General features: G+C 39.7%; 2 protein-coding genes across 7 annotated transcripts; one reads left to right on the forward strand and one right to left on the reverse strand.

The window, feature by feature from the left end:
- The first annotated feature begins 4,193 nt into the window (after positions 1-4,193).
- LOC115975345 (translation initiation factor IF-2) lies at positions 4,194-12,279 on the forward strand. Of its 6 annotated transcripts, none has more exons than XM_031096087.1 (9): positions 4,194-4,410; positions 4,497-4,599; positions 4,773-4,817; positions 5,548-5,677; positions 8,528-8,597; positions 9,010-9,352; positions 9,659-10,696; positions 11,172-11,321; positions 11,513-12,261. In XM_031096087.1, the coding sequence occupies exons 3-9, from the start codon at positions 4,791-4,793 to the stop codon at positions 11,945-11,947; spliced, it is 2,193 nt and encodes a 730-aa protein (XP_030951947.1). In that variant the 5' UTR covers positions 4,194-4,410; positions 4,497-4,599; positions 4,773-4,790; the 3' UTR covers positions 11,948-12,261. The 6 variants fall into 6 exon arrangements, with proteins under 6 accessions (XP_030951947.1, XP_030951946.1, XP_030951945.1 ...); XM_031096086.1 differs by having other exon boundaries at positions 4,497-4,595; XM_031096085.1 differs by having other exon boundaries at positions 4,497-4,573.
- Positions 12,280-23,945: 11,666 nt separating this feature from the next.
- On the reverse strand, positions 23,946-24,470 carry LOC115963125. The gene has a single exon (XM_031082023.1). It carries the CDS (start codon positions 24,468-24,470, stop codon positions 23,946-23,948), a length of 525 nt encoding a protein of 174 aa, XP_030937883.1.
- Between the last annotated feature and the right edge of the window lie 278 nt (positions 24,471-24,748).

Raw genomic sequence — 24,748 nt, forward strand, 5'->3', positions numbered from 1 at the left:
AAAAAAGTGTTGAGATATGCACTGACCAAAAAAACACCCATATCAGTGGGTGTAAAATTGTGCATAAATGAACAATTGCTACAATAATCGTGCAAATGTACACAGTTACTATAGCTGTGCATATTATTATTTTATATTTTTTCTCTCACCTCTCTTCTTTCTCCATCAGACTTCTCTCTCTCCCTCTCCCTCTCCCTCTTCCTCTGAATCAGACAAAACTGATTGACCATCGACCATTGTCCAAACACCACCGCAACAGCACCACCCACCACCGTAACCTAGCACCACCCACCATCACCACCGCAACCAATCACAACACCTTATGATTTAACATAAAATTGACCCAAAAATCAATAGAAAATTAAACTAAAATCAACAAAAAAATTAACCCAAAATAAACAAAAACACAAACCAATTTCAAAGGAAAATCACAGTACAATCTTTGACTTAACCCAGAAAACCCGTTTCACCTCAACCCAACTTCATCTCGACCCATTTCACCTCAACCCAAAAAACCCATGTTCGGGTCATGGGTGAGATCAAGCGAGCTTTCAACCCAAAAAACTAATGATTCCGTCTTGTTGCCGATCAGATTGCAAGAGAGAAATGTTGGGGTTTTGGCTGGGTCAGATTGAGAAAAAAAAGGTAAAGATTAGTGGTGGGTTGAAGGTGGTTCAAATTGAGAGAGAGGAAGGACGAGGATGGCAATGAATGGAGAGAATGGAGAAAACAATGAATAGGGTGAGGGAAGGAGAAAACCACATGTATTCTTTTATGGGTTGAGGGAAGGAGAGAATACAGAGAACGGAGAAAATAAGACAGGCTGATGAGAGAGAACTGGAGAAATTAAAGGTAAAAAAATAATAAAAAAAGATTATTTAATTAAAATAGAGTGTAAAATAGACAGACTGATGTGGTTGTTTTTGTAAAAGTGACAATGTAAAATAGAAAAAGTAAGTTTTTAGTGTAAAATAGATAGAAAAATTTAGACCAACTGATATGGATGCTCTTAATGTTGCATACACTGGCGGGACATCCTAAATTCTTTTGAATGTTATTTTTGGGTATATATAAGCTCTAATTCTATAGCTCATTCTCCCAATGGGCTTACCTTTGTGGCAGGTGAGGGACTACCCCTTTTATGTATTTTTTGGTTTTGTGGAAAGTGGAGATGGCTGAGTCCCATCCCACAACATTTCCTTTTGCTGTCTTTGTACTTCTTAATTTTGGTAATAGAATGATGATTTATTCAGAGCTGTATATGTGTGTGTATGCATCTCAATTTTATTTGTATGAATTTATTTATTATTATTGGTTTGTTGGTGAATATCATTCGAATTGTTGTTACTGTTGTATTTGAGTAGATCCAAGCATTATATGAAGCCACCGTTCTGTATGCATAAGTCATCCAAAGCTTCCATAACTTCAATTGACCAGATTTACATATAAAAGTCCCCGTAAAATGAAGAGGCGTCATGGGATAGATACCTTGTTAAGGGAGGAAAACATCGTTATTCGAGTTCAGGTCATCAAAGAATGTATCAAAGTTTAGGGTGATTGGTCTGCTGCTAAAATGTGGATATTTTTAGAGTAATAATGCTATAAACACTATTTGTAATATTTTTACAAATTATTGATGTAGTCAAATTTTACTGGTTCTTATTTGAGTCTACTACAAACATTACCTTTTCACTTATCAAATAAACACTTACTACATCAATAATTTTGTAAAAAGGTTCGTAAAATAATTTGTAATTCTAGCAATTTTTCATATTTTTATCTACCTCTGCTAGATTAATCATCCGTGCACGCCAGTTGCAACCGGTCAGTAGTGTTATTAATATTGCCAATATGGAATTGATATTCTTGGGGGTACATAACAACATGCTAGCCATTATGAAATCAGAAAAATTGGAGGAAATGCTATTATCATAGAAGACATTATTTTTAGAATAATACTAGAGATACAAACTATTTTATAAATTGCTGATGTGCTAAGTAATATTATTAGTAAATAAAAATGTGATATTAATGGTGTGTTTAGATGAAAACCAATAAGAAGTTGGTCACATCAACATTTTGTAAAAATATTGTAAAATAGTTTGTGCCTATAGCATTATTCTTATTTTTCTTGCTACAATTAAATGGTAATGGTTACATGGATTGAGATCCCTAAAGTCCAGGATGCAATAGCTTTTAATGATTAAGATTAAGAATTAAAAAATAAACTTTCAACCTCAATCTTTGGATCTTTTTATTTTATTTTTAATTTTAATATTTTTAAAAATCTTTTCTAATTTAAAATTTGAGATTAAAAATAAATTTTTATCATCAAAACAAGATACCAATTAGTTTTTGGTGTAGACAAATATTGAACCCTAGATCTCTTATTCAAGAGCCATCAGAGACTTTACCGATTGAGTTATAATTTAAGATATATATTTTTTTGCTTAAAAAAAAGATGTTTTTTAATTCAATTGATATTAATGAAAAATTTTCTTTTAAGTTATACTAATGTAGGTTGTAAACTAAAGAAAAAAAAAAAACAAAAAGACAAAATTTAGATACACCACCTTAGGTGCAGTATTTTAGGTTTCTCACTAAAATTTCAACCACGTGTATTTACTTAAACACCGAACAAACAACGTTAACTTAAAACACTTCCATCCATCTTTATTTCCCCTGCACTCACGTTTCAAACCATTTTGTCACACTCTTTCTTGTAATCAAGCTAATCCCAATACATCCACCAAAACCTCATCAACGTTATCATCATCAATTCATCACCACTCTCAACAATGCTAAAGACCATAATTGATTTCACAAAACTGGAGTGAGTTGGATCTGATTTATGACAAGAGGGAGTCGATTTCACTAAAGGGTCATGGAGGCCGATAGGTTTCGACTTAGTTCCAGAAGAAAGGGAAGGCGTAGATGAAGAAGATGAGGATGAAGAAGTAAGGAGCTTGACTCTCCTCTCCGGCCGCTAGTCTGATTCGTGTTTTGCATCGCAGCCTGCGATCTAGTCGGAGGCACCAAGTCCATGGCCATCGCTTCCACCATCAAGATGATCCACATCAAGTCTCTCATCACAACAATCTCACTTGCATGGAAAATTACAATCTTCGCCGGTGAGAGAGTAAGGGAAGGAGGAGAAGGGGTGTAGGTTGTTACATTTTTCTTTCTTTCTCTTATTTTCACAGAAAAGGGATATGGAATTGTGAAGTTTGTGAAAGATTGATTTTATTTTATTTTTTTTTTATTTTTTTTTTTGTTTCTTTTGGGAGAGTAGGACTATTGAAGGGTTGTGAATTTTACAGAAAGTCAATTTCTTCTTGTGAGTTGTGAGATCAAAGATTTCTCAGATTGAGGTGATGGGATTTTCTTGCTTCTAAATGGGTTTTTGATTCTTTTGATATAGGGGAAAAAAACGGAAAGAGCGATAAGTTGTAACGCCATTTGTTCAGTGTTTAAGTAAATACACGTGGCTGAAATTTAAGCGAGAAATTTAAGGAACTACCTTAAATTGTAACGCCGTTTGCTGTAAAACGTTTTCCGAAAAATACATATTTTCCGGAAATGCTAATTTCTGGAAAAGGAAAATGTTTCCATGTGTTTGGTTGCATTTCAAAAAATTTTCCGGAAAATATTTTCTGGTGTTTGGAAAAGAAGAAGGAAAACACAAATCCAGAAAAACACAAGCCACAACCCAGAAAAAAATCATCAACGACGATGAATCCAGTCCGACGACCGCGCCGTCAATCGCGATCCGAGATCGCGATCGACGATGCGATCACGATCTCACCTTCTTCGCGAGATCGCGATCAACGGCGTGATCTCGCGAAGGCAAGATCGCGATCTCGGATCTTCCTCTCTCGCGTGCGGTTGTCGGTTCTTCCTCTCTCTCTCTCTCTCTCTCTCTCCGGAAATGCTTTGAAGTGAAAATGGAAGTGGAAAATGATTTCCGTGGTCAAAGGCATTTTTTTTCGGTCAAAGGATTTCAATTTCTGGAAAATAGAATTTTTCGAACCAACCAAACAGCCTCATTTTCGAAAAAGCATTTTCAGAAGCGATTTTCATCCAAAACAAACAAACCCTAAGTTTTGCCCGAAATGGGCCCAAAAAAAAAAAAAAAAAAACCCATTAACCTGCACATTAAAATCGATTAATCGACATAGGTTTATCAAAAAAAAAAAACCTTATCACGGTATCGCTATCGGTATCACTCTCACAGAGTCCATTGTTCTATTTTCTCCTATTTTCCCTTCTTCTTCATCGAAGCCTTTCACGGTTCACACATAACAAAAACACAGTACCCTTCGGCCACCCACCCCCACTGGAGACCAAGTTCCGGAGAGCTCACTGGAACTAGCTCCTCTAGTCTCAGCATCCATATAGAGAAAAATTAAGGTAATTCTTAACTTTCTTCAATCTAAAATGCCTCATTCATGATTATACATAATGGGTAATGAATAATCTTATCAAATTGAATATAGGAATACCCTTTTGAAGGTCTTGAAACTTGAAAGGCCTGGACTTGGGGTTAAGAAAGTTGAGGCTAAAACCCCACAAGGTGTTTGTGTTTGTGTCTCTGTGTGAGTGAGTGTTATGTGAATGTTGGAACGTTTGTTTATGTGGAATGAATTAAAGTTGGTTTCTTTCAATATAACTATGTTGGTTCATTATGGTTTGTAATTGTAAGTGCTACCTTGGCTACACCTCTAAACTGGTGATTGTTTTTGTTTTGCTTCTTTTGTTCCCCAACTGTGCAGAGTTTGACATACTTATGAATGGCTTGGAGAGAGCTTACCAAAAAGGTAAGTTATTGGGTACCCATGTGTATTTGAATCCATTTTCTCTTAAGCATATATTTCTTTAATTTCAGTTCTTTTCTCTGTTATCAGAACCAATGCAAACATGCCTAAGCTGATTGCACCTTGCTCTCTTAGTATCTTACAATCTTGAATCAAGTTCACACTGATATTTTGGAAATTTTTAGTCTTGCAACATATTAAAGGAAAAAAGAAAACACCATATTTTTTTGGGGGTGGGGCTGGTGATTAAATCACAGTTGATAGAGGAACTCTTTCGAGTGTTTTGCTCTTTGTGTGATCACTGGATGAGAAACTTAGCATGTTAATTCCGTGGGAAATAAGCCTGTGCTGGCTGCTTAATTTTGAATCAACAGATAGTAATGCATTCAACTGTTGAAATGATGGTAGTTTTGGTGCATGCTTGTACTGAAGTCTAAAGCTAGTTGAGATTTGGATCAATGTTGTCTTTATTGTCCAGTTCTGGTCGAAATGACTTGCTAATATATACATGTATGTATGTATTGATGGATCAATGGATGTATAACTGGACTGAACAACCACCTAAATTCATAGTGACCTATTTTTCACTTTATTATTATTTATTTGTTTAATGATCAAGGCTCCCATTTCCAAGCTGCTAAGCCTTTTTTTTATCCATTATGGTCTATTTCCCCAGTTTTGATATTTATCATTGTCTACTCTATTTTCACCATTATAAGTTGTTTTTATGCAGGGTGTACGCACTAGTCTTTCAAGAGCTTTGACTCCTGTGCCACCAAGGCCTGTGGTTGGGTCAAACTTTTCATCTGCCCTTGAGGATGTAATAAAAACATCAATCCCTGCTTCATTAAGATGCATATCAGGTTCTCTTAAATTTCATACATGTTTTTGTAGCTTTGTTTTTAGTTACTATTGTTGTTCAATTTAACTTGAGAGGCCTTAATTCTAACCGCCTAGGGTGCTCTAGTTGTTTAGTTTTGTAATTAGTTTGTACAATGGACAATACAATCAAGCTCTCGTAGTACAGTGGTCAATCATATCTAAAAGAGAATTAAAGGAAAACGAACCCAAAGCTAGCAAACAATGAAACAAAGAATTGAGGAAAAATAACTTAAGATTGAGAATAGATAGTTCACATCCCCTGAAGCTTCTAGCTGCCATATGCACCGCATTAAACAATTAGGCACAACTTTCCAAACTGCTATGTGCTGATGACGACCAAATTGACCTGGCCAAGAAGCTAGCATATGCACAACTACGACATAACCCAATGTACTCCAAATAGACTGAATACCGTATTGAACTAATTGATGGGCCCTTTTTTTAATTTAATGAGTAACTTTCAATATCGGGCTTATAATATGGGCCTTGATCCATTTGCTCACATTACATATCTTTTTATTTTTCCTTGGATGAGCCTAGAACCCTTGGAAGGGGGTGTCTGGACTATGAAGAGGGTGCATAGCACACACGGTTGTAGTTTATGGAAGAGTATTAGAGCAGCATGGGATGACTTGATCAATTATGTGCGTTTTGAAATGAGAGTAGGAGATAGCGTGCGTTTTTTGGCATGGTAGGTGGTGTGGGGAGCGCTGCTTTGTTTTTGTTAGCAATAGATCTTGATGGTTTGATATTTGATTATTTGGTTGGTGGTACTGGAGGGTCTGAGAAGCATTGGAATGTTTTTTTTTTTTGATAAGTAACTTAAAAGTATATTGAAAAAACACAGCCCCGCACATAGGAAATGTACTAAAAAGGCAAAGACATCAAGAAATCAAAGTACAATGCTCAAGCAACCCAGAAAGGGAAATACAAGAAAGAGAAGGTAAAACCAAACACCATTCGAGAAGAGTAGAAAAGAAAAAAGACTTGAACACAAGAATGGACCGTTCACGATCCTCAAAGCTTCTTGAATTCCATTCCCGCCAGATACACCACATCAAACAGTGCGGCACAATCCTCCAAACAACTATATTACGATGCCGCCTGAAATTGCAAGACCAACAATCCAACAAATCCGCAACCCTTTGTGGCATCACCCAACAAATAGCAAACAAACAAAAGATCATACTCCATATCTCAGATGCAATAGGACAGTGAAGGAGGAGGTGATCTATAGATTCCCCACACCCTTTGCACATATAACACCACTCAAGAACAACAAAGTGCCTCTTCCGAAGATTATCAATAGTTAGAATCTTGCCTAAAGCCGCAGTCCAAGAGAAAAAAGCAACCCGAGGAGGAACCTTCGATTGCCACACCATTTTCCAAGGGAAGGGAATGACAGTAGCTAGTGAGTCTTTGCTTGGGTTTAGTTAGAGACTACTTTAGCTAGTGAGCTTGTGTGGTACTTGTAATACTCTTTAGCTATTGGTGATCGATCTTTTAGAAAATTATTTGTGATGTTTAATTTATTGACGAACTAACTAAAAATTGTTGGGTTTTCAATTGATTGCAGCTTAATTTGTGGAAGTTTTTGTTCAATCTCTTTCCAAGAATTTGATAAAAATATAATTTTGTTTCTAGATAGAGATTTTTTTTTTTTGAAAATTTATTAGCTTCAGAATTGTTTTGTGTGATTTCTTGAATATGATATTTATACTTATACTGTGTGCTTGGGGTATTTTTATGTGATTTATATGATGATGAAAGAATTTGTGAAAGTAGGACTTTAGAATTTGGATCTTTCCTTCTTACCTTAGATATGCATGTATTTATGAATTAAATGTAGAAGTGGCTGTGGCTGTGTGTGTTGCAGATCTAAGGATTTCTGTGGCTGTGGCTGTGGCTGTGGCTGTGGCTGTGGCTATGGGGTTCGGATCTGCGTGTACTGGTGGGGGATATGGTGGTGGTGGGAGTGTGGGTTTTGAACCCACTTTCATATGGGTGGCTGGCTGGCTGCCAATGGGTGTAGCTGTGGCTGTGGGTTCAGATTTGTGTGTGCTGGTGGGGGATGGGTGGCTGCAGTTTCTCTCTCTCTCTCTCCCTCTCTGGGTGGCTGTGGATTTGGATTTGGTGGTGGTGATGGAAATGTGTTTTAGTTTTCTGTGGTGGGTGGAATTTTTTTACTGTTGGTGTGGTTGTGGTGGAGAGGATTTAATTGGAAGATAAAAGGGGGAAAAAAAAGCAAACTAGACCAGAAAACTGGTGCCAAACCATGCAAGTGGCTTTTTGAGAACAAAAAATGAGAACACCTAGAATACAAAGTCAAAAATGAAAACTGAAAACAAAAACAACAGGAATCAAACAGGGAGCAAAGTTGGAATGACAAAAAAGAATACATGTGACCAAACTTAATTAGTTTATCAAGTATCTACAGCTAACCCAAAATTTTGGGACTAAGGCTTGATTGTTATTGTTGTAAAATTTTGATAAGTTAGATAGTTATGTGTATAACAAACAATGTCCCTCCAGTAGTTGAACCCATTGAAATAAATAAATTTTTTTAAAGAAGGGTTGGGGGATTTCAAATTCACTTGGGGTTCCACCCCCCAAATGATCAATGTTTGAGCATTCCTGTATTTATTGGTGGGTTAATGCCATTTTGGGCTCAGGCCCTTGGCTTAAAGATGAAATGTCCTGAGATTAGATTTTTTCCTACATAATGTGAAGCATTTATTTGTTGATCCGTATGGTATAAATTTATTATTTTGAAAAAATTTCAAGGTTAATTGTGTGTTGTCATGAAGTCTTTTGCAAAATTTATGTTGCAGAGTTCTCTTCCAGATCAGCATTATGGGGCTCAGCTTGTCACAAGGCTCCAGCAGTATTGCCCCTTATGAGGTTACTTGATCTGTTTTACTTTTTTTTGGGCTTTTTAATTGTTTTTTGGGTACAAGGAATGCTACTTTTGACTACAGTCATTGGTATGGTCTTTTGTAAGTTACACACCTGGTGGTCTTGAATCCATGACCTCATCCTTCACCTTAGTGAAAAACTCTTGATAAGTATATTCTGATTGCGTTAATATGTACCTGACTAAATGTTCATGACTAAAATTGATAGGAAGAGGTTGGACTTCTGAAAAAGTCACTGATCATAAATTTAGTTTACTGGCTACATATGACAAATGATAAATTGCTGTTTAACATTTATAATTTCACAGAAGAACATGTCTGCAATGCAGAAATTTCATTCTAATCTTTTTGCTCCTGGACTTCCTAAAGATTATAATTTGTTCTTACATCTTGCTTAGGTATTTTCATTCCACTCCGGAGCTGTGGGCTAGAAGGAATAATAATGACCCAGTTTCTGAAACAAATTCCAAGAAAAAGCCTTCCAGTAGAGGGAAGTTTGTGAAAAGAGTCAGGACTGAGCCACCTGTTGAAGCCCCTTATGTGCCTCCTAGACCAAAAAGAACCACCAAATCCTTGCCAGATAAAACAATTGACATATTTGAAGGCATGACAATTGTGGAGCTTGCCAAGCGTACTGGTGAATCAATACGTACACTGCAGGAAATTCTAGTCAACGTTGGGGAAAAGGTTGAATCTGAGTTTGATCCTCTCGGCATCGACATTGCGGAACTGGTTACAATGGTATTTCCTATTCTTAGTTGTAAATATTACATAATAATCCCTCACATAATTTATAGCACCAAATTGGAGAACATCAATGATATATATATATATATATATATAGTTGTCAATATTCCTCCTTCCTGCAAAAAAAGTCTTTTCTTTTATTAATACAATATTCCCCTTTCCCCCCCAATAACCTTATCTATTATTATTATTTTGCTGCTCTGTAGTCTTTATTTCCCCCATCCATATTGTACGCTATCTTTTGAGTTTTAGTTGTCTCGGAAACTTTTGGGACTCAATGTTTGGTTATCACTTCTTCAGGAAGTCGGAATCAATGTAAGGAGGCAACACTCCACTGAAGGCACTGAAATTTTACCGAGGCCTGCAGTTGTAACAGTAATGGGTCATGTTGATCATGGTAAAACTTCTCTCTTGGATTCTCTACGTCAAACATCAGTGGCAGCAAAGGAAGCTGGTGGCATAACTCAGCATCTTGGTGCTTTTGTTGTGAGTATGCAGTCAGGAGCGTCAATCACTTTTTTAGACACCCCTGGTCATGCTGCATTCAGTGCAATGCGAGCAAGAGGTGCAGCAGTTACAGATATAGTGGTGCTAGTTGTAGCTGCTGATGATGGAGTGATGCCCCAAACTCTTGAAGCCATGTCTCATGCAAAAGCAGCTAATGTGCCAGTTGTTGTTGCAATTAATAAATGTGATAAACCAGCTGCTGACCCAGAGAGAGTAAAGCAACAGCTTGCTTCAGAGGGCTTGCTACTGGAGGAGATAGGTGGTGACGTTCAGGTGGTTGAAGTTTCAGCGACAAAGAAGACTGGGTTGGATAACTTGGAAGAGTGTTTGCTTCTCCAGGCTGAAATGATGGATCTGAAAGCACGTATTGATGGGCCTGCTCAAGCTTATGTGGTGGAGGCAAGACTTGACAGGGGACGGGGTCCATTGGCTACTGCAATAGTTAAGGCGGGGACTTTGGTCTGTGGGCAGCATGTGGTTGTTGGCTCACAGTGGGGCAGAATAAGGGCTATTAGGGATACGGTGGGGAAGTTGACAGAGAAGGCAACACCTGCAATGCCTGTTGAAATTGAAGGGCTGAAGGGGCTCCCAATGGCTGGTGATGATATTATTGTTGTGGACTCTGATGAGCGAGCTAGAATGCTTAGCGAGGGAAGGAAAAGGAAATTTGAGAAAGATAGGCTTAGCAAGGTCAATGATGGGGCAACAGAAAATTTGGAAACATCAGAAGAGGAGTTTAAGAGGGTTGAAATGCCAATAATAGTAAAAGCAGACGTTCAGGGAACCGTCCAAGCTGTCACAGATGCATTAAAGACTTTAAATAGTCCTCAGGTATGGCAAGATCATAATAGCTATATATCCTGAATTTGTATTTTCTTTGTTGTTTTCAACAATGTTCTACTAATTACTTGTTGCTTTAACTGATGATGATTGTTTGTTCTTCCTCACAATATAATTAGCAGTTGTCATCTGTTGATCATATGTTAGACCTCTTTGGCATCTTAACTGTTAAGTATATACTAGAACAAGGTGCAGCTTATAATCCATCTCTCCCCCCTTACCCCCCCCCCCCCCCTTCTTTTTTCCCCGGGGGGGGGGGGGGGGGGGTTCGAATGCTATTGACTATTTGCCTCTGACTACATAATATTTTAACCTAAACCCCACTCCCTTTACTTGATCCTAGGCCCAGGGCAGGTTCTGCTTTTAGTAAAACATTGGCTTTGTTACCTAAAAATATTCTCTGGTATTTTACTGCTGACTGAAATTGTTACTCATTGTAATTCATGTGGTTCAATTTGATTATCAGGTTTTTGTGAATGTTGTCCATGTTGGTGTTGGACCTATTTCTCAATCTGATGTGGATCTAGCAAAAGCCTGTGGTGCTTGTATAGTTGGGTTCAATATTAAGAGTCCACCTAGTTCTATCAATCTGGAAGCGACTCAAGCCGGCACAAAGGTATTGACCTTTTGCTCTCAATTTCAATGCTCTGTTGAGAATGTTAAATTCATTTAACCGTCAAGGTTAAGATTACACATTAACATTGTTTATGGGAAGTTGATACTTGATATTATTTTCAGAAAAATAAAAAACAAGCATGCAAAGCTTGAAAACCTTATGATTTTTGTCGTTTCTTATGTTGTTTGTAGATAGTGCTTCACCGTGTGATCTATCACCTATTGGAAGAAATGGGCAATTTGATAGTAGACAAGGCCCCTGGGACTAGTGAGACTCAGGTAGCTGGGGAGGCTGAGGTACTGAATATATTTGAGCTCAAAGGAAGGAGCAAAGCAAAGGGAGATGATGTAAAAATTGCTGGCTGTCGAGTCATTGATGGTTTTGTCTCAAAATCATCAACCTTGAGGCTCATGAGGAGTGGGGAAGTTGTGTTTGAGGGATCCTGTGCATCTCTTAAGCGGGAGAAGCAGGATGTGGATACAGTGAGGAAAGGAAACGAGTGTGGACTTGTGATTAGTGATTGGGATGATTTACAGATTGGAGATGTCATCCAGTGCTTGGAGCAAGTTGTAAGGAAGCCCAAATTCATTTCATCTGAGAGTGGTGCTGTTCGAATTGAGTGCTGATGGTACTTCCACTAGATGCTCCTTTATTTTTTGACTCAATCGTTTTCCCTTGCGTCTCTGCTTGAGGACAAACAAATTCTTGTAACATCAGGATCAATACCTAGACTTGCTGCAGGGCGCTCTCAGTCATTTTTACAAACTGGTGCTCCTGCCCAAATACCCCATGCTTCAGAGTGGCTAAGGTTTATTTATGTAGGACAATTTTGAAAGGTTATGGCAAAATATTCGGTTTTTGATATAAATTTTGTTGTACAATAGCAAACCCACAAGATTATTAGGTCAAAACATCAGCAAAGAGCAATTTGTTTATTTAATTTACGCTTTTAATTGCCTATGATAAGGTTGTATTCTTTTATACTACATTATTTATTCATCTAACAAATTTATATCTATATATTACTAAAAGCTGAAGCGTAGCATTTAATGTTGCTACGCTCCAGTTGAGCCACCTCATACTTTTTTTTTAAAAAAAAAAAATCATTTTTTCCTTTATGAGTTCTATCTATTTTTTTTTTAAAAAAAAAAAAAAATTTAATATAGATATGGGCAAACATGTTGATGCATTCTATTAAGGTGATTATTCATCTCCTTCTCAAAAAGAAAAGAAAAGAAAAGAAAAAAAGATGACTATTCATTTGCTACTAATTTACTACATATAATAAATCATCTCAATTGTTATCCATACAACATGAGTTATTATCTTTAGTTACAACTATTCATGTCATTCCATCCAAAATTGGAATTTGAAAGCAAAACGGTTTCTTTGTAACGTATATGCAGAGTTAGAGTCTACTATCCAAATCACCCTTCCACTTTCAATATCTAATCCAAATCTTATATATTCTGCCTGTAATTTCTCTCTTTCCATCTCCACCTTTAGTTCCCCCCCCCCCTCCCAAATTTCTATACATAGCCAATGCCCAGTGAATATGCAAGACAAAGGTGTGCAAACTATCAAGAATTCAATTCCACTATTGATTATTGCTTACAATCCCAGAGGAATTTATCGATTCTTTATTGAAATTTTGGGTAATCAATTTCTTTTACATATCACTCTTGATTTTTGTTTAGGTGTGTTTCACAATGTTGAATTATCACTATATTTGTATCACAACTTTTGATGACTTTTTGAATGGTTAGTATTTTTTGTTTAACATTAAGACTAAATGCTAATTTGCTCACAATGTGCATGATGTTATATTTCTAGAAGGTAGCCAACCAATCAATGTAACTCATGTTTTTTTTTTTTTTTTTTTTAAATAATAATAATTATTCTGTGTTTTTTCATTTAGTCACAATACAAATTGTTTTTTTACCAACCATTGGCACTGACACCCCTATCTATGTGTTTAGCAATTTTCATGAACTCTTCTATTGGCTATGTGTTTTGACATATTTTCTTTACATATATGAATTTTGGTCTGTAAAAAATGCGTGCCTTTATTATTTTCGAGGTATCTTTGTCTCTCTCTCTCATTACATTTTTCTTATGTGTATCATGTTTGTATTTATCTATCTAACTTATATATATATATATATATTTATATATATTACTAAAAGCTGAAACAGAGCATTTAATGATGCTACATTCCAGTTGAGCCACCTCATCCTCCACCTCATATTTTTTTTTTAATAAAAAAAATCCTTTTTTCCTTTATGATTTCTCTCTATTTAAAAAAAAAAAAAATTAAATATAGATCATGGGCAAACATGTTGATGCACTCTATTAAGATGACTATTCATCTCCATCTCAAAAAAAAAGAAAAAAAAAGATGACTATTCATCTGCTACTAATCTACTACATATACTAAATCTTCTCAATCGTTATCCATACAACATGAGTTATTATTTTCAGTTATGACTATTCACATCCTTCCATCCAAAATTGGAATTTGGAAGCAAAATAGTTTCTTTGTATAGTAAATGCAAAGTTAGAGTCTTCTATCTAAATCATCCTTCCACTTTCAATAGCTAATCCAAATCTTATATATTCTGCTTGTAAGTTCTCTCTCTCTCCATCTTTTTTTTTATTATTTTATTTTTATTTTTATTTTTTTTGAATTTTAAGGGATATTGAAGGAGAATAAATGTGACTGTTAGAGTAGCTTGGAGTTCCAATCTATCTAGGTAGACAAAAAACTTTGAACTATTTTATACAAAAATTATTGTGTGTATATGTCAATTTTTCTCAACATAAAACTTATCTGCTTGGCATATTTTGTCTATGAAAGCCAAATAGAATCACTTGGCATTTCTTCAATGGCAGAATTGTCTCCCTCTAAAGACTCATATCTTAATGAATTTGACAATTTTACTTAGTAAGCTTCTATTCTCTCTCTTTCTTACTCTATTCTCACAATTCAATATTTTATTACAATCACTAGATAAAAAATATCTAGATTGTTATTTTGATTGTTTGATCTCTTTGTGTTAATGGATTCTCATAATTTTGATCATATTTTATTCATAAGGTAATTGATTTGGGTTTGGAATTATTTTATGTAATGGGATTGTAATTATGGGTTACTTGGATTAAAATAATTCCTTTTGGAATTTTTTTCTTGCAATGTGTCTCCAAGCAACTTGATACACAGTTCTCATGCCCAATAAAGATTAAAGTGTTTTTATAGTTATTTAGAATGAAAAAATATCAATATATTTTGTGGGAAATATTTTTGTAACATTAAATAGACTTGAGTCTTTTAACATTCATTTAGTGATAATCAAACTATAAATTGTTAGATTTTTCTAGAACTCAAAAGTTTAATGCATAATTTTTTTTTTTTTTTTTTTTTTTTTTTTTTTTTTTTTTTTTTCTCTGAGAAACATTTTATACGTAACTTATGGTATAAAAAATGATATATGGATTTGTAGGGTGACAATTTTTGGAGCCCAAACCCCAATCATGTGAGGTCTTGATCCAAAAGGCCCAACACAATGAATTTTGTAGAGTATAGGTTTAAGAACTAAGTTTAGATAAGTAGACAGAGGCTTGCATGGGATAAAGGTACACATGGACAAGAACAAAAACCATTACGTTGAAAAAGCTCACAGTTCGAGGAGATTCAAAGTTTAATTTATGTATACAGACCAGTACATTAGGGTTTCTTTGCATGCCACAGTATTCTGACCTCCTTTTTTCTCTCCCCTTCTTATGGGGGTTTCTATACATTATATTGGCCCTTCCTTACCATCTGGGCTTTATACTTGTTGATCATCCAAGCCTTCACTTGAGCACCCATCCCATTAGACACCTCTTTCAGTCCTTTGTGAGTTGCGGTAGCCAAGACAACACTGTTCAGGGGTCTTCTCTACATTAATGCGGCCAGGAAGGTAGTTGTAGTGCATTCAATGTAGTGGTGGCAGCTTTTGCTGAGATATTTTGTGTTTCCTTCCTTTTCACGTATTTAGGGGATGGGTTTCAGTGGCTTGGACGTATCTATGCTCCGGATTTTCAGTGTTCGAGGAGGAATTCCTCCTCAGACCTTTTTTCTTTGTCTCTCGTGATAAGGCTTAAAACGTGGATCACTAAGCCACGTTTCCTCCTCGGACGGGCCCAAGGCCCAACTCATTATTTTGGGCCGTAGCCCCCACAATAGCCCCTCAAAACTTCAGTTTTTATATCCATCCGAGAAGAAAAGCGGGGTTTTGACTTTTTGAGGGACAGAACCAATTAATTTCCAGTTCGTGCGTGTGGGGACAGTTGATTTTGACGCGTTGTGAGTTACGAGGCGTTACTTATTAATCCAGGCGGTTTTGTGTCTCCCGTATCCGACAGCGAAGCGCAGATCCAACGGTTGACATTTCTCCTAGATCGTTGAGCGGGAATGACCTTCTCTTTTCCCCCTTGCTATATAAAACCCTAAGGAGACTCTTTTTTGCTTTTCTCTTCTACTAACATATAAGAAGTCCAGAGAACTCCAGAGAACTCCAGTGCCCAGATATTCATGAACATTCCAGACCTTTGGATTTCCGTAGTTATTTTTGTGAGACGTCTTTCCCTGAAGAGATTTCTAAGTGCTTCAGAGATTGTTGTAAGGACACCCGTAAGTTCTCCTTCCTCTTTGTAATCTTGATTTTCATCTCGGCCCTCCTTCTCGGCCTATCAGATTTTCTAGATGGGTAAATTAAAGTGTCTAGTAGATATTCCAGCCGCCATGGAGGTCTTTAGAGCTAGGTACCGCATCCCGCAGGGGGTGGTTTTGGAGTATTGTCCTCCGGAACGAGTGCTGACCGATAGGGAAGTGGGTCAGGTTGTCATTCCTATGATCGCTTTTATAGAGGGAGGAATGACGCTTCCTATGCGTAGGATTACTCGGGATTACCTGCGTAACCATAGATTGACACCACATTAATGCGTTCCCAACCTATTTAGGGTTTTGGGTAGCATATACGTTTTGAACGAGCAGATGGGTTTAGGCCTTACATGGCACGATGTAGTCCACATGTACGAGTGCCACCATCTTGACAAAGCGGGGTACTACCTTAAATCTCGGTCCGAGGTCGTTAGGCTAATTTCCTGTCTTCCTAAGTCCAATAAGAGTATGAAGAATGACTTCCTAATTGTCTAGGAACGACGGTCTTCATTGTCCAACTCGGGCAGGAGAACCAGGTGCGGTACCTTTAGGATCAATCCCTTGGGAAGGGAGTTCAGCCCTTTAGTCTGTCTTTATTTGAAGATTCAAACACCCCGTTTTTTTTTTTAATTACAAATTTCCTTCTTGGCTATTTTGCAGATAGGCGCCACGTCGCTCCTCGGCTGAGTCTTACGAACGTTCAAGCCTTGAACTACCTCCTAAGGTCAGAGATCTTCGTTCATATGGACGGGCAACTGCATGCTGCTCATTTGATCCTAGGTTACGAACCTTTATCCCGTGCTTTCACGAACGTCGACCATTCTATAAGAGCTGGTAGTCCAAGGTTGACCAGGATTAACGTGTCGAAGCTAGGATTTTTGGCTCGAAGGGATCTCCCGCCCGTTGTTTTGCCCGTCCTTCAGAACCTTCAACTAACCGCACTACCTCTTCCACAAGAAAATCTTGAAGCCGCAGCGTTTGTTGAGGAGGAGACTGAGTCCTCTCGTCTCTCTTTAGAAGAAGAGATAGATGAATTTTACTTTGAGGAAGATATTCCAAAGGCTTCTTTAATCGAACTCTCGGACGTTGAGGGCGAGCCGGATAGACATTCAATAATCAAAGCTCCTCCTATCGTGATTGCCTGTTCGGACGGTTCTTCTGACGAGGAAGTTGACAACATGGGTTCCAAGGGAAAGAGTTTGCACGAATTGATAGCTGCACGAGGTAAAGGGCAAACCTCGAAAGCGCCCACTAAGAGCTAGACCCACTCTGACCTTCCTCCAGCTCCTCCACAGATTCTAGCCGATCTCGGCTTGAAGGCTAATCCTGACCTGAAGAAGAAGAGGCCGGTTGAGTCCCTTGAGGAAGTTGAGGTGGGTCCTCGCCAAGGCAGAAAACAGCAAAAAATGACCCGGGAGCAACGGGACAAAAGGGCTCCATTTGTGGAAAGCCGAGAAGAGATGGAGTGGGCTGAAGTGCGTATGCCTCTGCGCACCTGGAGCCCTCGGCTTGAAGTGGATGGAGTAGCCATTCCCTATAATGCTTCGATCTGAGAGTACAATCGGGGCCGAACGGGCTACATTGCTGAGGCCCTGGAGCAGCCTGTTCTCCTTCCCAGGGACATGGAGGCTTACAGGCGATTTTCACAGCCTGAACTCTTCTTATCCTTGAAGAGAGATCTTGCGATGGTAAGGCAATTCACCCTCTTATCGGTAGGATTTTTAGATCATTTCATGTTATAACCTGTCATCTTGTCATTTCTTGTGTAGATCACTCAACAAGTATTTGTGGCTGAGCAGTGGTGCTGCGACAATCGCAAGTTAGCTGATGTCGAGGCCCTCTCGCGTGCTGAGGTGGAAAAGGCCTTGGGAGCCCTCAAGCAGGAGCATTACGAGCTATCTGAGAAGCTCAAGGAGGCTGAGTCAGGCCACAAGAGTGCTGAGGCTGGCTTGAAGACTGCTGAAAAGCAAGCTGAAGATCAATGCCAGAAGCTGTACGTGACTAAGACCAACCTTGCTACTGAAAAGCAAGTTGTGCTGGATCTCAAGGCAGCGTTGCAGAAAGCCAAAGAGGAGGCCCGGCTTGCCAAGGAAGAGGCTCAGCTGGTCAAGGAGGCAGTTGAGGCCGAAAAGAGGGCATTTTATCAGCTTGGGGCGGAGGAGATTGATGCTAGGCTTTCCGAGGAGCTACCAGAGGTATGCAGGGATTATTGCAGTATTTCATGGGCACATGCTCTTAATGCTGCAGGGATCCCTGCAGACTCGGCCTTGAGATTGCCTGAGAAGGTCTTCTTCCCTCCAGAGATCCGAAAGATCCCTGCCGATACTACTGAAGCTTCTGAGCAAGCTACGGTTGTTCCTGATGCCACCCCCTAGCTGAAATCGCTGGGGGTTCTGGTCAGGTCGCCGTCCAAGGCGAGGATGTGGAAGAAGAGAAGGGCAAAGGCAAGGGTAAGGGAAAGAAAACCTCCTCAAAGGCTAAGGATCTTGCTAAGGAAGCAGTCACTGAGGATCATGGGGTAGATCTCCAAGTCAAGGATGTTCCACCTCCTCAGCCAGAGCAAAAAGAAGATCCTCCTGTTGAGACTTAGCTCCTAGGGTTTTTATTATTATTACTGTATATATATATATATTTTTTATTTCGGACGGAAGTTGTACTGCATTTTGTTCTTTTGTAAAGACCTCCTATTGTATTATTTTTGGTTTATTAATACAAAATGCTTTCTTTCATTTTTTTTTTAATCTTTATGATCGATGTTGATGGAATTCCATTATGTTGTTCTGAGTTAATGCTATTGTTTCTTTATTTGATGTTTGCAACAACCCTACCGATATAAAAAAATGAGAAGGGGCAGGACCGTGTAATGAACTTAGAACAATAGATGCTATCATGCAAGACTGCGAACATACCTTAGAATTACATAGAAGTCCTAAGTTGCTAATTTCCCCTAAGTCTGTGGTCCAAGGAGCCATGCAGGACTTAGGTTCTATTTAAAACTTGACTAGATGCCATAAGTTGTTAATTTCCCTAAGTCTGTGGTCCGAGGAGTCATGCAAGACTTAGGTTCTTTTTAAAACTTGTATAGATGCCATAAGTTGTTAATTTCCCTTAAGTCTGTGGCCCAAGGAGCCATGCAGGACTTAGGTTCTGTTTAAAACTTGTATAGATGCCATAAGTTGTTAATTTCCCCTAAGTCTGTGGTTCGAGGAGCCATGCAGGACTTAGGTTCTGTTTAAAACTTGTATAGATGCCATAAGTTGTTAATTTCTCCTAAGTCTATGGTCCGAGGAGCCATGCAGAACTTAGGTTCTATTTAAAACTTGTATATATGCCATAAGTTGTTAATTTTCCCTAAGTCTGTGGCCCGAGGAGCCATGCAGGACTTAGGTTCTGTTTAAAACTTGTATAGATGCCATAAGTTGTTAATTTCCCCTAAGTCTGTGGTTCGAGGAGCCATGCAGGACTTAGGTTCTGTTTAAAACTTGTATAGATGCCATAAGTTGTTAATTTCTCCTAAGTCTGTGGTTCGAGGAGCCATGCAGGACTTAGGTTCTGTTTAAAACTTGTATAGATGGAAGTGAGTCGACAAATGCGCAATGATCACAGGATACAATACAGGCATAGCTGTTTTCATTAATAATAATATCTTTTCAAATTGTTTACATTCCATGGGCGAGGTACATTTTTCTAGTCTAGATTTTCCAGATAATAAGCACCTATTCTTGCCACTGAGGTGATGCGATATGGCCCTTCCTAGTTTGGTCCCAGTTTACCCCAGGAAGGGTTCTTGGCGCTGCCAAAAAATTATTCTCATCACGAGGTCACCCAGCCCTAATGGCCTTAGTTTTACATTTGTATCGTACCCTTGTTTTAGCTTTTGGTGGTAATAAGCCAATTGGATCATTGCCCTTTCTCTTTTCTCCTCGGCTAAGTCTAGTCTTCTCCCTAGTAACTCGTCATTATTTCTTGGGGTACAAGTGTTGGATTTCAACGTTGGGAAGCTAGTTTCCAGGGGAAGCACAGCTTCGGCCCCATAAGTCATTGAAAAAGGAGTTTCTCCCGTTGACCATTGCGGTATGGTTTGGTAGGTCCATAGACATGTGATAGTTCTTTCACCCATCTTCCCTTTGCATCATCCAGTCTCTTTTTCAACCCATTCACTATGACCTTATTCATAGCTTCGGCTTACCCGTTTCCTTGGGGATAGGCTGGAGTGGAATATCGGTTTGTGATTCCAAAGTCGCAGCAGTATTTCTTGAAGGTTTTACTATCAAATTGAAGACCGTTGTCGGAGATGAGGGTGCGAGGAGTTCCGAAGTACGTAATGATGTTTTTCCAAATGAACTTCTTTGTATCCACGCCTTTGATGTTGGCTAACGGCTCAGCCTCTATCCATTTGGTGAAATAATCAGTGCCAACTATTAAGTATCGCTTGTTCCCTGTTGCTTTCGGGAAAGGGCCGACAATATCAAGACCCCACTGAGCGAATGACCAAGGACTGGATAGGGGGTTAAGGACTCCCTTTGGCTAGTGGATATTTGGGGTGAATCTCTGGCATTGATTACACTTCTTTGCATATTCTTGGGCCTTTCTCTGCATGTTCAGTCACCAGTACCCCTGGGTGAGTGCTTTGTGGGCTAGCGATCTTCCTCCCGTATGACTCCCACAAATTTCCTCATGCAGTTCTTCAGCAATGACTCTGATGCCTCTGGGTGTATGCACAGTAAGTATGGCCCAGAATAGGAGCGCTTGTATAGCTTGTGGTCCTCTGATAACCAAAACCAAGGAGCATTCCTCCTTATCTTCTCGGCCTCCAATTTCCCTTCGGGTAATACATCATCTTTGAGGAAGTTCACTGTGGGCTCCTTCCAACTCAGATTTCTTCTGATTTGATGGATCCGAATTGTATCCCTTTCGATTGTACTTGTCTTGCATAAATCCTCAACAAGAATCATTCGTGGTAGATCCTGTGCAGAAGACGTGGCAAGAGTGGCCAGTGAATCCGCATGTATGTTCACGCTTCTAGAGACATGCGTCAAATTAAAAAAATTCAAAGTCTGATTGCAAGCGTTTGACTTGACTGAGGTATTCCTGCATTCTTGCATCTCTAGCCTCCAACTCGCCCCTTACCTGGCCAACGACCAGTCTGGAGTCCGAGAACGCTTCCATTGCTTTTCCGCCCATTTTTTGCACCATAATCGTTCCTTGCAGCAAAGTCTCATACTCAGCTTCATTATTTGTAGCCGAGAACCCAAGTCTTAATGACTTCTCAATGGTAATCCTCTCGGGCGATATTAGAACTAGCCCTACCCCAGATCCTTTTTGACTTGTCGTGCCATCCATATAGACTCTCCATTGCGAGGCTCCTTGTGTAGAGATTGTTCCAACCGATTTTCCATGATTGTTCCAACCGATTTTCCATCCATGTTTTCCTTCTCGGCTAGTGCTTCTACAGAGGGTTCAGCAAATTCAGCGACTAGATCTGCAAGGACTTGGCCCTTGATAGAGGTCCTGGGCATGTATTTAATATCGAAAGCCCCTAGAAGCGTATTCCACATGGCGATTCTTCCTGTGTAATCCGCGCCTTGGAGCACCGATCGGAGGGGGAGTTGAGTCAGGACAATGACCATGTATGCCTGAAAGTAGTGGGGAAGTTTTCGCGTGGCATGCACTACTGCAAACATTGCCTTTTCCAGTGGTAAGTAGCACACTTCAGCTTCATGTAACGATTTACTTACATAATATACTGGTCGCTGTATCCCATTATCAATCCGTATTAATACCAAGCTTATAGTGTGAAAGGCCACTGCTATGTATGCGAACAAAACCTCGTCGGCTTCGGGGCTGGACATAATGGGTGGCCGTGACAAGTATTCTTTGAGTTGTTGGAAGGCTACAACACAATCCTAGGACCATTCAAACCTTTTCCACTTATTCATCAAGAGGTAGAAAGGTCGGCATCGGTCTGCAGATCAGGAGATGAACCGATTCAACACTGCGATCATACCGGTGAGTTTCTATACTTCTTTTGGGTTCTGAGGAGCTTGTAGGCTATTAATCGCTTTGATTTGGTCCGGACTTACCTTTATTCCTTTGTGAGTTGCTATATAGCCTAGAAATTTCCCAAACCCGACCCCAAATGAACACTTAGAAGCATTGAGGCACAACTTGTGCTCCCTTAAGATGCTAAAAATGACTTCAAAGTCTTTCATGTGCTCGGACATCACTTTAATTTTTACTACCATATCATCTATGTAGACTTCAATAGCCTTGCCTAGCTGTGGTTTGAACATTCTGGTCATCATCCTTTCGTAGGTTGACCCTGCATTCTTTAAACCGAAAGGCATCACCTTATAGTGGTAGTTTTTGACGGGTGTTATGGACGCCGTTTTCTCCTGATCTTCTAGAGCTAGTGGTATCTGATGATAACCCTGGAAGACATCCAGGAATCTCATTCGGGGGTGGCCTACAGTCGCATCTACCAATCAGTCTATCCGAGGCAATGGGAACGGGTCCTTCGGGCATGCCTTGTTTAAGTCTATGAAGTCTACGCAGACTCGCCACTTCCCCATCTTCTTTCTTACCACCACCGTATTTGCCAGCCATTCGGGGTAAAAAACTTCTTTGATAGCCCTTGCCTTTTTTAGCTTCATCACTTCATCCCTAACAGCGTCGGCATGCTCTTTCGATGGGCGCCAGGGTGGCTGCTTCTTTGGAATAGAAGATGGGTTAACATTTAGGTAATGAAAAATGAGACTAGGGTCAACCCCCAGGGCATCGTAGGCGCCCCATGCAAATACATCAACGTTCTTCCTCAGAAACCCGACCAGTTCCTCTTTTTCTTGAAGAGGTAATTCCGAGCCGACTTGGAAAAATCTTTCTGGATTATTGTCAACGGCAACCCTTTCTAGACTTTCACAATTTATCTCCTCGGCTAGTTCACTGACTTGTGTTGCCGAGGTGATTGATTGCTATAAGTTCTTCACAGAAGCCGAGGACTCGGCATTGGACCGGCGTGAGATGGTAGCCACCATGCATTGGCTAGCCATGGCTTGATCTCCACCAATCTCTTCCATTTGACCCCCCGACGGGTATTTTACCTTTTGATGAAGTGTAGAAGACACGGCTCCCAAGGCGAGGAGCCAAGGTCTGGCTACTATGGCCGTGTAGGGTGAGTAGGCATCGACCACGATAAAATAAACCTCTACCACCTCTGATCTGGTCTGTATAGGTAATCTGATTTGCCCTTTTGGTATGACAGTCTTCCCTTCGAAACTTATAAGAGGAGAGTCATAAGCCGTTAAGTCCTCAGGCCTTAGGTTCAGCCCCCTGTACAGATCAGGGTACATTACTTCCACTGCATTGCCCGGATCTACTAGTACCCTTCTCACGTCGAACCCTCCAATCCTCAACGTAATCACCAAAGTATCGTCGTAAGGTTGGATAGTTCCACCCTTATCCTCCTCCAAGAACCCCAACACTAGGGAGTTTCCCTTTTTAGATCTTTTGGACTCCCTCTCACCATCCTCGGCGAGGGGCCAAGCTATGGACAGCACCCCAGAGGGAAAAGAGCAGGTTTTCCCTAGGGCGGCGAGGATGACGTGTATTGTCCCCATGGGAGGTCTCAAAGATACATATTTCCGAGGCTCTTGAACTGCTTGGCCCAGATGACCGCTGGAGGGGTGTAAAAGGTGACGTAACTTTCTTTCTCGGACCAACTGATCCAAGTGATTCCATAGATTCCTGCAATCCTCAGTGGTATGCTCGTGGTCTTGATGATAATGACAATACAGGCTCTGGTTGCGCTTCGAGGGGTCTCCGACCATTTTACTCGGCCATTTGAAGAAATGCTCTTTTTTGACTTTCTCCAAAACTTGTTGCACCAGCTCTCTGAATATGGCATTAACCGTTTGCATGTTGGTTTATCCAGCCTGTCTCGAAAAATCCCTTCTCGGCTGGTTATTGTTATATCGTTCTAACCTGTAATCATTCCCTTTGGGGGGAATGATCTTCTCCTTTCCTTTCCCTTGTAGCTGGTCCTCTTCCACCCTTTTGTATTTGTCAATCCTGTCCATCAATTGGCGAACGCTGGTGACGGGTTTACCAGTTAAAGATTTCCTTAAGCCGTGCTCGGTGAGGAGACCACTTTTGAACGTGCTGATGGCGACGTCATCGTGGTTTTCATCCATCTCGTTATACATCTCCCAATATCTATCAGAATACGCCTTTAAGGTTTCCCTTTCGTGCATAGACAAGGATAACAACGAACTTAGGGGTTGAGGGACTCTGCTGTTTGTAATAAAGCGAGAGCAAAAAGCTTGGGTAAGCTGCTTATAGGAATCTATGGAGTTCGTCTTCAAGTTGTTGAACCATCTCATCACCACTGGTCCCAGGCTGGACGGAAAAACTTTGCACATCAAAGTCTCATTTTGGGAATGGATAGCCATTCTCTGGTTAAACTGGCTCACATACTCCACGGGGTTTGCTCGACCATTGTAGATGGCAAACGTAGGTTGATTGAAGCGTCGAGGTAATTTAGCCCCCTCTATCCTGTGCGCGAAGGGTGATCTGGAGATCTAATCCAATGCCTTGTTCATTGCATCATTACCCAAACCCTGACTAGATGGGCTCTTATATCTCCGTTCAGGGCGCAACTCCTTCTCGTAAGAAAAGGTTTCACTTGGGAGAGTTCTTGACCTCCGCCTGTAACTGACATCCTCATCCT

The sequence above is a fragment of the Quercus lobata genome, chromosome 2, assembly GCF_001633185.2.
Source record: "Quercus lobata isolate SW786 chromosome 2, ValleyOak3.0 Primary Assembly, whole genome shotgun sequence".
NCBI lineage: Eukaryota > Viridiplantae > Streptophyta > Magnoliopsida > Fagales > Fagaceae > Quercus > Quercus lobata.

Excerpts from the sequence above, each read along its gene's own strand:
- LOC115975345 (XM_031096084.1), top strand. The coding sequence starts at position 4,791 with ATGGCTTGGAGAGAGCTTACCAAAAAG. Across the intron at positions 4,818-5,547 it reads GGAGAGAGCTTACCAAAAAG|GGTGTACGCACTAGTCTTTC; the intron begins GTAAGTTATTGG and ends GTTTTTATGCAG. Across the intron at positions 10,697-11,171 it reads AGACTTTAAATAGTCCTCAG|GTTTTTGTGAATGTTGTCCA; the intron begins GTATGGCAAGAT and ends TTTGATTATCAG.
- LOC115963125 (XM_031082023.1), bottom strand. The coding sequence starts at position 24,470 with ATGGCTATCCATTCCCAAAATGAGACTTTGATGTGCAAAGTTTTTCCG.